This window comes from Trachurus trachurus (assembly GCF_905171665.1).
Source record: "Trachurus trachurus genome assembly, chromosome: 9".
Lineage (NCBI taxonomy): Eukaryota > Metazoa > Chordata > Actinopteri > Carangiformes > Carangidae > Trachurus > Trachurus trachurus.
In genome coordinates this window covers 20,221,449-20,237,021 of record NC_139895.1, presented here as the reverse complement: position 1 = coordinate 20,237,021, position 15,573 = coordinate 20,221,449, and the positions used below count along the sequence as shown (strand labels likewise).

Genomic DNA, 15,573 nt, shown 5'->3' with positions numbered 1-15,573 from the left:
TTAAAAAGATAAGATAGGTAAAATGATAAATAATGTGTGCAAATAAAAACAAGAATCATGAATATACATATACGTAGGTACATGCCTGAATAGGTAAAATTACTGTGCAAACAGCCTGTGTGAAGTAGCAAGTTTTGGGTCCATCTTTGCCGATGTTGCAAAAATGCACTCACAAAAGATAAAACAGGCCTAAAAGTAACAGTAAAATTTAAGAACTATTCTTTGGGGCATTTTTCTTTTCCTCCTTCCTACCCTGTTATATTTCTGTCTGTCTCACTCTCCCCTCCATCTCTCTCTCTTCTTGACTCTATCTGAAGTTCACCCACCCTTTTAATGACTCCCCTGTTCTCTCTGTCTTCTTATAAATTAATAAAGAAGCTATTAGTGGTGAATTCTGCTTCATCTGAACATGTGTGTGAGGACAGGATGAGAGGGAGGCAGGCTGAAGAGATCAGTGAAAATAGAGAATGCAGGGGAAAGAGTGATAAAGGGGACTTTTTTTGGAGGGGGTGATTCAGACGGGACAGAGAGCAGACAGTGACAGATAACGTAGCTAAAGAAAAAAGTCAGATTAGGGAAGAAAAGTGGAGAGCGGAGAGACAGTTTGCGATGAGAGAAACTGACAGAGAGTGAAGGAGAATGAGATGAGAGAGGGAATGGAGGAAGAGAGTTGAATAGATTTGAGTTGTACTGACACATCAGCTCTCCCTGTGGCTGGATTTCTCTCAAATTAGGATGTGGCTGGTGTTTTATTTGGCTTTGTGTGTGCCAGCTTACGTGTACACACGTCACATTTGTCCATTTGTGTGTTATGTGTGTCTGCGTGTGTGTGTGTAATTACAGTTGTGCCAATTCACTTTCTCTGAAATGTTTTCAAAAAGAGCATCCTGGTCCCTTAAGCCTGAGCAAATAAGCAGCTCATGTTCTTTGGGAGCAGGTGGGAGGATTGCGTCTTTTATATTGCTCTACATGTATTATGTAGATGTGTGCTGCTTTCCATAGCTAGATAATACTGCAGAGGTTTCCCACTATTAAAGGCAGAGGGGTGAGGGCACATTGTAAAGACTCCTGATGCTCAGGCCTCTTCCTCCTCTTATGCCTTCACCCTTTTTCTCCTCGCTCTTTAGCTAAGTCCACCCCTGATGCCCACTTTATGAAATTTACAATATAAATTTGCATCTTATTGTAGCATCTCCTTTGTCAATAATCCATATCAGATTCCTGATATTCCTATTTTTTCTTCCACAGAAAAGCCCCAGTTTTTAGTTGTTGTAGTTTTTCCTTTTTCCATATGGTTCCTTTGTTTTCTTTGACTCTGTATTAGTAAATGTGAACACTATTAATTATTTTATTGGTAGCTGATTAATACTTATAGAGGAAGAGATTATCAGCTCAACAGCTCAGCCTGGTGTTGGAGAAGTGGGAGGGAACACGGGTCCTTGCAGCATGTTTTGTAGTTGAATTTACATGTTCCCAATAAAATTCATGCAGTCTAAGTGAATCACAATGATCACCTCAGGTCACCATGTAAAGAGGAATGAGACAGGTTGTTGTGTGTAGCCTGTTTTTTAATTCTCTGAGGCATTTGTAGTTGTACATGTGCCGGATGACACATACGAGCATCTACACACGTCATATCCTCCAAACTAGACACTACGTAGTTTGCCAGTGCCTGCAGGAATGGCAAACAGATTTTTCTGACGCCTCCTTGACAACTTTCAACTGTGTTTTCTCATCGTGAACTGTTACAAATGATGGGTGCAAAACTGACTTAGGTTAGGAGAGAATAAAGTCTTACTTAGGGAAAGGTCATGGATAAGCTTAATTAATTCTACACCAGGGTGTACATTTGTCTGTGCCTCTATGTTTGTCACAGTGCAAACTTTTATGGTAGTGCAAGTATTTCATTGCTGTGTGTGCGTGCGTGCGTGTGTGCGTGCGTGCGTGCGTGCGTGCGTGCGTACTGTATGTGTGTGTGCGTGCGTGCGTGCGTGCGTGCGTGCGCAATTTTGTGAGACTTCAGAAGAAGTTTTAACTGTTACTGTCGTTTGATCTGATCCCCATAACCTATCATTGACTCTATGTGTGTGTGTTTGTGTACGTGTGTGCACACACAGGCTTGTGTGTTGTGTTGTGTTTAGGTGTATGTGTGTTGCTGTGAATATTTTAATATTCTAAGCTCAAATCCTCTCCAGAGGCACACACACACACACACACACACACACACACACACACACACACACACACACACACACACACACACACACACACACACACACACACACACACACACACACACACAGCAATGAAATACTTCAGGCTTGAGATCAAAGCAGACGACAGACCCTAGTTAAAGTCAGGCCCTTAGTGTGTGTGTCTGTGTGTGTGTGTGTGTGCGCGTGTGCGTGCATGTCTACATCTGTGTGTGTGTGATGAGTAATTACTGTAATTATCAAATGACTAATCAGTATTAGAAGCATACTGTGAATTCTTTTTTTGTCTCCAACTTCTTTTTCTCCTCAGTTTTACATAATCCTCCCTGCGCTCCTCCTCTCCTCTTGTGTACTCGTTTATCTCTCCTCTTCTCTTTCCTCCTCCTCTCACTCAAAATCATCTCTGTTCCTCCTGGTTTCTGCCTCGTTTATCTCAACTTTCCATTATGTTTCAGTTCGCCTACAAACAACTCTCTGTCTACAACTCTCTCTTTAAACTTTCCTCTCTGTCTTCTGATTTTTGCCATCTCTTCACCTTCTCCTCTCACGTCCTTGTCTCTTGTCTTCAGCAGCTCAGCAGCCGTACACCATGTGCTTCAGGGTGAAGTTTTATCCCCACGAGCCGATGAAAATCAAGGAGGAGCTCACCAGGTACAAACCCACTCAGACCGCGGGTGGTTTAAGACTGATGCTAAATATCAAGATGCAGCTTTATTACTTTTATATACACCTTCATCTTGAATGAATTCACCAGTTTCTCTCATCACCGAATGGTTGAAAAATAATTTCAGAGAGTTTAGTTGTTCTTAGTCTATTGGACCTTTGATTGGATTTAACGTATTATCTAAAGATTACTGTGGATTTTTTTCCTATGTTGTTATTACAGTTAAATGAAATACCCCTGACACATAATGCTCACCACAGTTCTGATTGCCAGTTCATTTTCATCATATTTTTGTCTCTTCTTTATCCTTCAATACACATATTATTTCCATAATATATTCCAACATGTTCATGCAAATGATTGCAGAGGAACTTTTACACTTTTCACATAGTGCTATGACTTCAGCAACATGTGTTTTCAGTGTCTTTCAAGTTTTTATCCATCCAACAATTTATTTCAGCAACATGGCTGTCTGCTCTCCCCTACACCATCCTTTAAACTTTTTGATATTGTGTTGCAAATGATTTCACAGCTATAAGTATTTGTCAGATACTGTAACTTTGCCATGGTCCAACTTGTGTCTAACTGGTAGTTTATATAATGTTTATATTAACCCTCCTCTCTCTCTCTCTCTCTCTCTCACTCACACACACACACACACATACTGTACACACAAACACCTTCCCTCAGGCGTAGTGATAATTAGAGAAGCTCTCTCAGCAGGGACTATGTTTTCATGCTCTCTGTCCCATCTGAAGTGCCATGACTCAACATCTCTGCTCCTTTCTATCGATCCTTATCTCTTTCTTCCGTTCTCGCTTCCTCTCTCTTTTCATACATTTCAGTTCACTCCACTCTGTCTCTTCATAATTTCATCCCTAAGGTATCCCCTCCCTCCCTTCTGTTGGTCTCTGTCTGTCCTCTTTCTTCCTCCCCCGTCATCATCACAGCTCCTTCTCCTCCCTCAGGTGTCTCTTCACATCCCTCAGCTCACACTGGCACATCCCCCTGTTCTCTTCAACTTTTATTACTTGAAGGTGTTTTTGTAGATTATTAAGGTCATTAAAACTTTATTCTCCTTTCTGCCCATTTCCCAGTTTCCTCCTTTCCCGGGTTGGATTTCACTTTTTGTTATGTATCTGTGAATTTTCCTCCTCTACTGCAGTTTGGGAGGACTCTCATTTCTATGTTGTCCTTGAGTCCATCTCTGTTTATTAGAGTTAATCTCAGAGACTTCAAAGAGCAACATTACACTGTCAATCACTGATGTTTAGGAGTGGACAGGTCTGAATGAAGTGCAGCCATGAAATCAAGGCTTTTGGATTTTTATTTATTTATCATCAAATCCCAAAAACTGTTTTAATTAATTTGTCTGTGATGCATGTGGTAAAAATTAAGAAAACAAGAATCATTTAAGTATATAGTAACTTTTTCAGTGGAAATTACCTTAAGCTCTGCCTCCTCTGTGATCCCCCAGTATACATTCAAAGCACCGCTGACCTATACAAATAAAGTAAGTACTGTGGTGCAGTAATGAAAAGTGGGAATAATAAACTACTGAGTGGTATTAGACTTAATTAGACTCAGTCTTTTGTAGTTAGTATCACAGATGACCCTGTAGTAAAACAACACAGGTGAGTTAGATGAAAGACAGACTGTTGTGTAAAAAGAAGAAGCATGTAAAAGATACTGACGTGAGTTCAGAGCGGACAACATGAGCTGAGAAGAAAAGAGTGAGGAGGAAGCTCAGCATGCGACAATGAGGAAAATAAAGTAGATCATAATTAAACACAACCTAGAGGGTCAAATGGCCTCAGACTGACTCTATAAATAAAACTATTTTCACTCCATTCAATCTTTCATGCTTCCTTCTGCCACTTCTTTTGCTCAAGCTCAAAAACAAGTTTAATGAGTACGTTGACTCAGAGACGCCGTCCTCTCTGGAAACTCTTCTGTATCCATGGCAACAGTTTCAGCACCACTGTCATTTCTCGTTTCCTTGGTAACATGAGACAAATCAGCGTGTCAGCAGCAAGCCCGAACTAGCCTCCATCAAAGCTGTTTCCATGGTAACTACAGTACAGTCCCCGTCTCTGCTACATGGTAGTTGTTTCCATGGCACTCTCGTTTTTTTAATATCCATAGCAACACAGGCGGATCATCAAGCACTGTGCTTTTAACAGATCTATGATTTTTGTCCTTTGTATCCTGATATGAAATATTTCATATGAACATAATGAGAAGATCATGACGATGATTTATAGTGTAATAGTTTATAACGTTTATGTCACATTGTTCACACATTATTTTCTGTTTCAATATTTAAGGAAAATCATGATACAACACGAACAATTACATAAGCACAAAAATATTAATTAAACATTGAATACAAGTCGCGCATGTATGAAAATTGGGATACGATCACGAGATAACCCAGCTACCCACGCACACTAACTAACTATCTTTGCACACATTATTTTCTACCTATAGCCTAGCAGCTTTACTGTAAACCAATAAAAATTCTCAGCTTGAGAAAAAAATGTAAACAAACTTTGGTTTAGTAACTTGTAAGTTCTTCTTCTTGTGTGTCCAGGTATCTGCTATACCTCCAGCTGAAGAGAGACATCTATCATGGTCGTCTCCTCTGTCCTTTTGCTGAAGCTGCATATCTGGGCGCCTGCATTGTACAGGGTGAGTCCTAATGATAACCAGACCAGTGGTTTGACATGGTGCAGTTGGATTGGTCTAATTATTATTAGAACAATAACAACATTATTAGGATTTACACCTGGATATGAGATGCAGCCTGACTGTTTTTCCGCTACTTTTTGCCCATTCTTGTAGTCCACAGTGGTCAGATTCATGTCAGATTTATCTCTTACAATACATCTCTTGGCCAACGTGTTTACGTCAGCACAAGGTTGTTTTTTTGTTTACTCAGTGGTGATTATGTCTTTTCTAGTCTAAGCGACCATTCAAAACGCTTCACAACTAGTAATTTAACCCATTTACACCCAATTATACAACGCTTTTACCTATATATTACACATTTTTCTATCTATCAATATTATCATACACACCGATAATACACAATGGGCAATTTGAGGTTCTTGCCCGTGGATACTTTAACATGTGTGATTTGTAAAACTTACCCCAGTTTACACTACATCGTTATTTGTATGTGACAATTAGCTTGTGTGTTGTATCCTGTTTTAATTTGGTGTTGTGTAACGTTAAATCTCCATAACACGTCTGTTATAACTGGGGTAAGTCTGAACAAAGACCATCAAACTAACACTGACAATCCCCCCATTTGTCTGGTCTCTTCCTCATTAACTGGCTGCCTTTCAAGTCACCAGACTGCTGTTGTAATCCCACACTTTAAAACACCACAGGATGTTCAATATCTGGACTGGGAAAATGAACAAGAAAGGATTTTTTTCTTTAGTTAATTAGCAGTAACAGTTTAATGTTGAATCACAGTGCGGAGCCTCTTACTTTCATATGGATTAAGAAAAGAATTAACCGAGCTGTATCATATAAATGTCATGAGCCAAATCACCCAACTGTGCTAACACTCTCTGATTGGCTGACGTCCCCAGAGAGCAAAGTGTAACTGGCTAAGCTATCTCAACCCCAAGTGTGTCTGCAGCCCATCATTGGCTGCTATGATTAAGGGCAGGTTCGTGTCCCACTTTGTTCGGGTGTTGATTATAGTGCAAGAGAATAGGTTGAGGATTACTGTTTAATTAAACCCCAGCTTAGTTTTTGATTTAACCTTTATTATGACTATTAATTTAGAAGAGATCTGAGAGAGAGATCAGTGACTGCCTGGCTGGACTGAAGGAATTAATTAACTACTATGGTTATCTGATTCAGATGTGCGTATGAGTATATGGAGTGGAGATAAGAATATAATGAAGAAGATCCTTCTTTTTACCAAGATGTAAAAAGATGTAAAACCTTTTGAAAAATATTTTTGTTCTGTTGGAGAGCATGTGCATTTTGTAAGGCATTTACTTGTTTTGTTTTTTCCACACTGATATCGCTCCCTCCTTTTAGCTGAACTCGGGGATTATGACCCGGAGGAGCACCCATCAGACTACATCAGTGACTTCAAGCTCTTCCCTAAACAATCCCTCAAACTGGAGAGGAAGATTATGGAAATACACAAGAATGAGCTCAGGTAAAAGAGATGTGTGTGCGTTTGTGTGTGTGTGCGTGCGTGCGTGCGTGCGTGCGTGCGTGCGTGCGTGCATGTGTGCGGTTGTTTTCTGTCTGGAGCAGCGTCTTTGTTATCATGTTGCTGTTTGATGTTGGTGACAGCATGGATGCTCACTCCTGTGATCTGTGCTTTCAGAGCAGGCCGTGGAGACACTTCTCTACTCTGCAGACAATAAAGCGCTTTCTGTTGCTCTGGCTAGAGACAAAAATTGGATGATGCCCAGAGATTTGTGGCTGATTGCATTGCAGAGGGTATTTCAGTTTAGATTTAGCTGAAAGTGAATAAAAGCTGGAATTAGATGAGCTGAAATGAGATGAACCCAGACCTGAAAAAATTACACCCCTTTGTGTCCTACTGCATGTGATCAGAGCCTCTGCTTCTGGGTCACCGGAAATCTGCACAACAATTGTCTATAAATTCTGGCATGTTGCAGTGATTCTTTCCAACACGAGACAACAGGTGAATTGGGTAAAGACTTTAACTAATAGACATCACCAGCTTGTACATGACGCATTATCTCAATATACACATTTTCATCCATTTCAAGAACAGAAATCTAAACATTGGAAAGATGAGGATCAAAATAGTATGAAATTGCATCACAAATGTAGGGATGAAATATGAACCATATTAGATATAAACTGAATATTAATCTAGATTGTGAGTATGTGCTTTGTAAGTGGACATTTTTGGCTCAGCTCTTAAATATATTGTTAAATTCCATAGTCTTTTTGGGAAATTATTTACAGACATGATATCTAATACAAAGTAAGTGGTAACAAAGTTTTGGAGGCAAAAAAGCCCCCCCCAAAAGGTTTGCTGAGTGCATGAAAAAAACATATTTTTGCCTGCTGTATCTGGCCTTTTTATTAAAATGTCTGAACCTTATTTGAGGAAAGAAATTGGCTGTGGGGAAAAACATGCAATATGAGGAAAAGGAGATTATTACACCCAGAGGTTTCTGCATTAATATAATAATGAAAGTGAAAAAAGATTCAAATATGTCACAATTTATGGCCCATTCAAAGTCCTAAGTCATAATATCACGTAATTTACAGTGACCTATACATAAACCTCATCCCTGGGGTTGTTTGTGGTAATTTGTATCATCGCTGAAGCTCATGAAGGATGTTGTGAGGTTTGTGATCGTCACACTTACGGCGATTATAGAACATCAAAGACAAATCCTTTGTTCCCCAGAGCACCGAGGCAGATGATGCCAAGTGCCCTCTGTCTGCCCCTGTGGGTCTGACTGACGGGATTAACAGCATGTAGATTAGTGCTGAGCTGTGGAGAGACACTTCAGGTGATTTACAAATGTGTGTACATATTTTATTCCCAAAGTGAAAAATGTCTTAAAGAATTTTCTGATGTGTGCATATAGACAGATATATTTGGTTGTCAATTTAATGTTGATTTATACGTATGTCCGCCAGCTTGATGAGCAGTGGTGAATGTCACCCAGTGTCTTGACATTGCATCACATAGACTAATGAGTGAGTAAAGCTTCAACAATTGGCCTTTGATAATAGGTCTGTTTCTGCAAAATGGAAGTAGATGATCAAAAGCTGGGGCAAATGTAATGACTCGAAGACAAAATCTTTTCTTTTTTATCTTCTAATTGAGGTAGGCAATGAATCACACACTGAATCACACAGATTTAACTCAGAATATAATTATTTCAGATGCCCAATGCAAGAAAATGTTCATAAATCCACTGTGAAAGACCTACAATCAAAATTACTAGTATAAAATTTATCTCACTTGATTTTACTAAATATAAACTAAAAAAAAAACAAGTTCCATGTGGTATCCATGTGGTGACCTTTCTTTCCCACTTCTCTGTTTTAGGGGCCAGTGTGCTGATATTGCAGAACTCAACATGCTCCAGAGGTCTCACAGCCTTGAAACATATGGAGTTGACCCTCATCCATGCAAGGTTACATTAGTTTGTTTTTATTTTCTCTACGTTAAGTCCTTCCTTCTCCTCCTCCTCCTTTCAGTTACTGCAGCTTAGACTTGGGGGATATTGGAGTTTAAACAAATCTTAAACTGAGGGAAAGAAAGAAAGAAAGAAAGAAAGAAAGAAAGAAAGAAAGAAGTTCCTTTACAGGTGTAAACATTCACTGTGCTGATGTAGCTTGCATGTTATACACATACTCACCTGTGTCCTCTTTACCCTTTGTGTGTTTGCCCTTCATTTGCGTATTAAACAGACAAATATACACATAATTAACTTTGCTAACTGCAACCTTTCAACAAACCTGAGAGGTCAGCAGGAGGGGTGTTATGATGGGTGAGGGAAGGTGATGATTATGTAGGATACATTTGCATCCCTGGTGGTGACATTATCTTGGTAAATGAAAGAAAATCTGCACAGAATATGACACTTTTCAGGAGTCAATATTATTAGGTATAATATACCCCCTTTATCTGCTCCACTCTTGTCAGTGGGGCTGTTTTTAATTTGGTCTGCTGCAATTTGGTGTTATTTGTGTGGCTGTAGTATTCCGCACATCTGCAGATCTGTCAGGCAAGAAAATGTGATGTAGCAGAGATGTACAGATGGATCTGTAGAGACACACAAGAAGGTCGATCTGCAGATCATAAACAGCCGTGTTTGTTTCATTATGTCGAACTCAGTCTGTTCTCATTCTGTACCTTGTTCTTGATGCCATTTATTGCAAATGGGGGGTTGTGTAGGTGCCATTGCCATGGAGATTATTGATGGCCCACTTGCTTCCCTGCTGTTAGTCCACCTGTATCCCATAATGCCATGTGCTGCCTCTCATGCTGTGTGTGTGATTGTGTGATTTCAGGACTTTACAGGCTCCACAGCCTTTCTTGGGTTCACAGCCACAGGTTTTGTGGTCTTCCAGGGAAACAAGAGGATCCACCTCCTCAAATGGTACAAATTCCTTAATTCCTCTATTTCACTGTTCATTATCTTCGGGTTTAGTTGTCAATCATTACACAGCTCTGTGTCCTTTTATGCTGAACAAGACAGTTCAGTGCACAAAAAACTGCAATCCCTTTAGCTCCAGTTCCTCCCTCACTCAGTAAAAGAACACAGGAGAGAAAAGTGTAGCCTACTTTACATAAAACTGAACGTACTTCTTAGGAAGAGTGAGCCTTTTGGAGTGTTTTGTAAGACTACATGCTTTGAGCAAACATTTAATCTGAAATTACTGGCAACTATATCTGTCTGATGAATGTAGTTTGAAACCATTATTTACCTCCGATGTAAAAATAGCATGAAATGGAAGGAGTGCAAATAAATTACAAGCACCAGAAATTTGACTTACAGTAAATGTACTTACTGGTGTATTTGTAAACAAATCTAAATGGTAAAACAAATGTACTGTTGTCAAGGACAAAATACCTTTCCAGGTGAAAAATATCCCACTAAACCACTTTAGAGCAGAAGTTTGTCAGCTTTTTTGTTTTTTTAATCAAATCATTTAGCCTGTTTTATCCCTGATGAAGTTGAAGTTATTTTTGAGCTGCATTCCTTTTTTTGCAGGGCTGATGTCAGCAAGCTTAAGTTTGAAGGGAAAACCTTTTATGTCATCGGGATTCAGAAAGAGGTGAGTGTGGTGTCCTGCTGCATGCAGCTCCTCCTCTAAAGGGTTAAAGATGGAGAACAAAATGTGCTGTGTAGTTTCCGCTATCATGATGATGACTTGCGTAGTCTTGTACGTCGTCATCATCATGCTGACCTGTTAGATCCCAACCTTTAACCATGACTCAGTTACTGTCCGTTTTCATTTGGATTCAGTTTTTTATTTCTTTGACCTTAAAGTGTATTATACATCCTTTTTTCTTTCCTTTCCTTCCTCCTTCCTTTCCTTTTTACCCTTTCTTCATCTGTGTATTGTTTTCATAAGAAAAATGTGCTATGAAACTGTACTCTTTGTATGTAATCTGGTCCACCATCATACACACTGTATATGTGTGTCACTGTTTCAGATCTCCTTAACAGGCAGGATTCACTGTAACAGGATGGTGGGTGTGTTACAACTAACGTCCTCCCTCACATTATTGTGTCAGCTGTGGCCCAAATATGAGACTCCTTCACTTACATCTACAAATTTCTTTCACATCTCTGCTTGACACTGACCCAGACAGAAAATATTGACTTAAAATACAGAACAGGTGTCTCTCATTTGGGACACACGCTCCATCTGTACGCTCTATGGTTTTCATCCGGTCTGGAGCTGTGGTAGATTCTGAGCAGCTATTCTGGTGCGTTACGTCTTATATGTGTGTTTAAAACCTTCATTTCGTAAAAACCTACAGCTGATTGTGTCTCATGTTGCCGTGAGATGCCTTATTGAAAATGATAATTACTGTAAAAATTGCTCTTTAATCTACCAGTAAGCCAATCAACCAATCAGTCAATCAATCAATCAATCAATGAGTCAATCTGTCATTCAATCTCATACTGATTCTCTTCATTACTGAAGCTTAAACCAGCTCTCTCATCTCAGCTTAACTCGTCAGTCTGTCTGCCTTTTTGTCTGTCTGGCAACTCATGAATGGCTGAAGATGCAGTTTTATCTCTGTGTTTCTGTCTCTTCTCTCTGTGTGTTAACATAGTCATCAATGGTGAGTAAATACAAGTAATAATAGTCACACAAAACATTGTTGTACTTAATTCCTCAATTTGATGCCCCTCCCTACAGCCCTGCCCTCACTTCCCTTTTATAACTGGAGGGACCTTTTTCATCTTCCTCTGTGTTCATTATTTGGATGTGTCATTTTTGTTTCATATCATTGTATTCAAATGTGGTCCATACTGCTGTTTCATTCATGTTATAAATTCATTCTCAATTATTTCGTTTATTATTTTACTTATTAATTATTGTGTTGAGCCTTTGTCAGTATAAATATTCCATTTTATTGTTGAAATGTCCCTCTCCTGTGTAATTATGTCTCACAGCCACATAATCAATATACGCTTCACAGCTCATCAGCATACTGCAGATTATGTGATATCATGATGCATAATCTATAACTCTGTCCATGTGAGAAATGTTGATTTCTTTAGTGTATTTTTACGTGTGTGTCTGTGTGTGTGTGTGCGCGTGCGTGTGTGCATTCTGTATACATTCACATGATCTACAAAACAAAGATGTTTCACTGTGTTTTCTTGGTGTGTGTTTTCCCACTGTGACAGGTCACTGCATGATTTCACTTTCTGCCCTCACCCCTGTTATTCAGCACATTAATGTTGTCGTCCCACTTTGCGCTGATGGCAGCATTTTGTGGCTTTGTCACTATAACACAGATTTTAAAAGCAGTTCATCTATTTTCATAATTTAGTGGTACTTATTTCAGCTTACAAATATATTTTAATAGTTAATTTACATCAGGGGAGATCAGACAAATTAGTGCATCCTTTTGACCGAGGTTTGGAAACACAAGATGCATCCTTAACACATGTACTTTACTACATGTACATAGTATATTTTCATCAGTATTAAGCAGAATCTGTTGTTGTGCTTATAAAGCTCATCTGCAGCAGCCAAAGTGGGACCAAAGACAATTTTTTTATAATATTATATCACGCAGCTCTGGTAACTCCCACATGCTTGTGACCACACACACATGGCCAGAGCAGCACATGTGTGTAAATCACAGCTACATACCTAATAAAACTGATGTGCAGCACTGAGGGGGCTGAGCAGTATCGCTGACTAAGAGGCTTTAGGAGAGGGAACAAGTCGGATCAGTGTACCGCGAACCATCATCCCAAGCCTTTTCTCGTTTTTTCCCCCCCGATACAATTTACAGTTATAGCAGTTATGTCGGAAACATGGTTGTTACCATTTTACAGTAAGTCACTCCTATGTTATTGATCTGACTCTTTCCTTTCTCCCTCCCTTGCTTCCTTGCTCACCTCCTCCTCTTGTTGTTGAGCAGCATTGATCTGGAATCTCATATTACCAGACACCCAGGCTGAAAATTAGACATTTACAGGAATATATCCCTCCTCCTCCTCCTCCTCCTCCTCCTCCTCCTCCTCCTCCCAGTCCACAAAGACCTATGTCCTGCTAGTGCACCATTTTACTGCTGAACGCTGTGGCCAACTCAATATATCTGTCTTACATCTTGCTAAGCTTGTTGGCTTGGGTCTGTGGGTCAGCAGTTTGCACAGCTCCCTCCCATAATGTTCAGCATTTCTCTCGTCCATCTTCACACACCATTTGGTAATCTCACTTCTCATCTCGACAGTGTTTCTTTCTTTTTCTTCTTTCTCTTTCTGTGTCTTTGTCCTTTTTTTTGTGCAGAAGAAACTGGTGTTGACATTTCACACCTCGACCCCTGCGGCGTGTAAGCACTTATGGAAGTGTGGCGTGGAGAACCAGGCCTTTTACAAGTGGGTCTGAGATGCATTTACACACTCACTCACACACACTGACAACTGAACATACCCAGGAAACATTCACCATAAAGAGGAGAAGATGAATAAATAGTCTGCTGTACATTTTAGCATTAGAATTTGTCAACATTACCAATATTTAAGATGCCACCGAACTAATGGATATTGCGGTTTTCAACTCCATGTTTATTTAAATTTTTCCTCCCTGTTGATTTGCTTTCCTTCATGTTTATTTTATCACATTTATTTTTAGCACTTGATCACTCTTTTACCCTTATTTCACTGCCTCAGTGTGGCACTGCAACAATATGCTGCTGTCCTTCACTGGGGAGCAGCTGATCGCTCCGAGGCCGTCGCTCTCATCTGCAGAGACTATTGACACTGTTGGCACGTCACGAATGGAAACAAGCTTGGGGTGTAGGCGAAACTGTGATTAAACTCTACTTTCGTCTGTCGCCATGGCGAACACAAGGTTGCAAGCAAACAAAGTAAACGACCTCTTTGCCCTGGCTGAGGTTCAGTGGGAATATTAGAGAAGCAGTTTCTTGCACTTGATCGAGGAAGTTGACTTGTGTTGCACTAAAGTTCGAAGCTTTTTTCCTTTTCCCTTTAGTTTTTCCTGAAATTTGAGCTTGGACTTTCTGCATGAAGGGGGAGAGAGAAAAAGCAAACCATAATTCGGTGCATCCCAGTTTTCAAACTGAATTGTAGATTTGTTTCGCCCTGTAAACAGCAGATGAAACAAATCTGTGCGAGCACAAAAGGAGGGAGATAATAGAGTGAGGAAAGATCTACCTGGCGGGGACCTGAGGACAAACTGACAAGGATGCAGTGTGAAGATGGTGCTAAGTGGGAGGAAAAGGACTTCTGGCTATAACCAGCTCGTCAGATGTAATGTCCTGTTGACATCAATTCGAGGGCTGTTTTGTGATCTCCTCATGGGGTCCTCTAGACTGTCAATCACTCTGAAGATCTACCTCAGTGTCTGGAAATATTCTGCTCTTTCCATGGCTTCTATTTCCCCGTACTGTTCACTCATACCTTCTTTATTAACGTGTTTTAGTTTTGAAATATATTCACATTATTTTCCTCTGTAACTTTTGTTGTTTTATCTGCTGCAACAGACCGACCGGCTCAATTATTATTTTGGTGAATGACCAACATGTAGAGAATCTTACAACAGGAAGACACATTGATGAAGTAATAAAAACCTCCTGATAATAGCCCTAGCCTGTACAACCCTGGATATTGACTTCTTAATGACAGCAGATCGTGTGTCTCTGAGAGGCGGACGGAGAAGGAGGGGGATGTCATCTTGGGTGTCAGACAAGCATCAGAGCCCCTTAATCAAATCATAGTAAATTGAGTTTGTAAATGGCAGCCAAGCAGAGCTTTGAGGATATACAGCCTCTCTCTCTCTCTCTGTCTCTCTTGGATTGTCTGCACACACTGAGCAAAGCAAAGGTGTGCGCCTGCACTCTGGCACCACCTCTATTTCTCTGGAGCTTCGTTTCACATGATAAGTGATCCTGAACAAAACCAGAAGGTTCTACCTGCTGCATAAACATTTCAGCACATAAACACCCTCCTCTTCAGCCTTTTAAGAAGCCAAGTCTGTACTCGGAAAGTCACCCTCCGCCAGTATCTAAAGTTGTGGTTGGGATTATAGTTACAAATTCATAAAATGTGTTTTTAAAAGATGAGCTGTTGAAGTGTTTGTGCTTCATTGTTTCCAATGATGATAAATTCTTTGTGTTTCTTCCTCCCGCTCTGTGACAGGTGTGCAAAGTCGAGTCAGATAAAGACGGTTTCCAGCAGTAACATCTTCTTCAAAGGCAGCAGGTTCAGATACAGGTGAGACAATATTCAAGCTAGTTTATATATATATATATATATAGACAGTAGGGGTATAAAAAGATACAGTCAGATTTAATCTCTCTATATTTTAAACTCATGCAAATTCACCCACACTCAGAAGTGTGATGATGATGATTTAATTGACATGCCCGAAATAAACAAACAAATAAATAAATAAACCTGCAGAGAAATCAAGGAAATTTCATCCTGAATCCCAACTGACCTTGAC

At 39.9% G+C, this 15,573-nt stretch overlaps 1 protein-coding gene across 1 annotated transcript in view; it reads left to right on the top strand.

Moving 5' to 3' along the window:
* Positions 1-15,573, top strand: part of frmd3 (FERM domain containing 3) — a gene marked incomplete at both ends in the record, with an annotated part of 47,574 nt that overhangs the window by 19,503 nt on the left and 12,498 nt on the right. Inside the window, 9 exons of the mRNA XM_083978774.1 lie at positions 2,783-2,864; positions 5,471-5,568; positions 6,940-7,063; positions 8,954-9,041; positions 9,922-10,010; positions 10,626-10,689; positions 11,072-11,107; positions 13,396-13,484; positions 15,267-15,341. Coding sequence (XP_083834900.1) covers positions 2,783-2,864; positions 5,471-5,568; positions 6,940-7,063; positions 8,954-9,041; positions 9,922-10,010; positions 10,626-10,689; positions 11,072-11,107; positions 13,396-13,484; positions 15,267-15,341 — 745 coding nt within the window. The remainder of the gene's footprint in view (positions 1-2,782; positions 2,865-5,470; positions 5,569-6,939; positions 7,064-8,953; positions 9,042-9,921; positions 10,011-10,625; positions 10,690-11,071; positions 11,108-13,395; positions 13,485-15,266; positions 15,342-15,573) is intronic.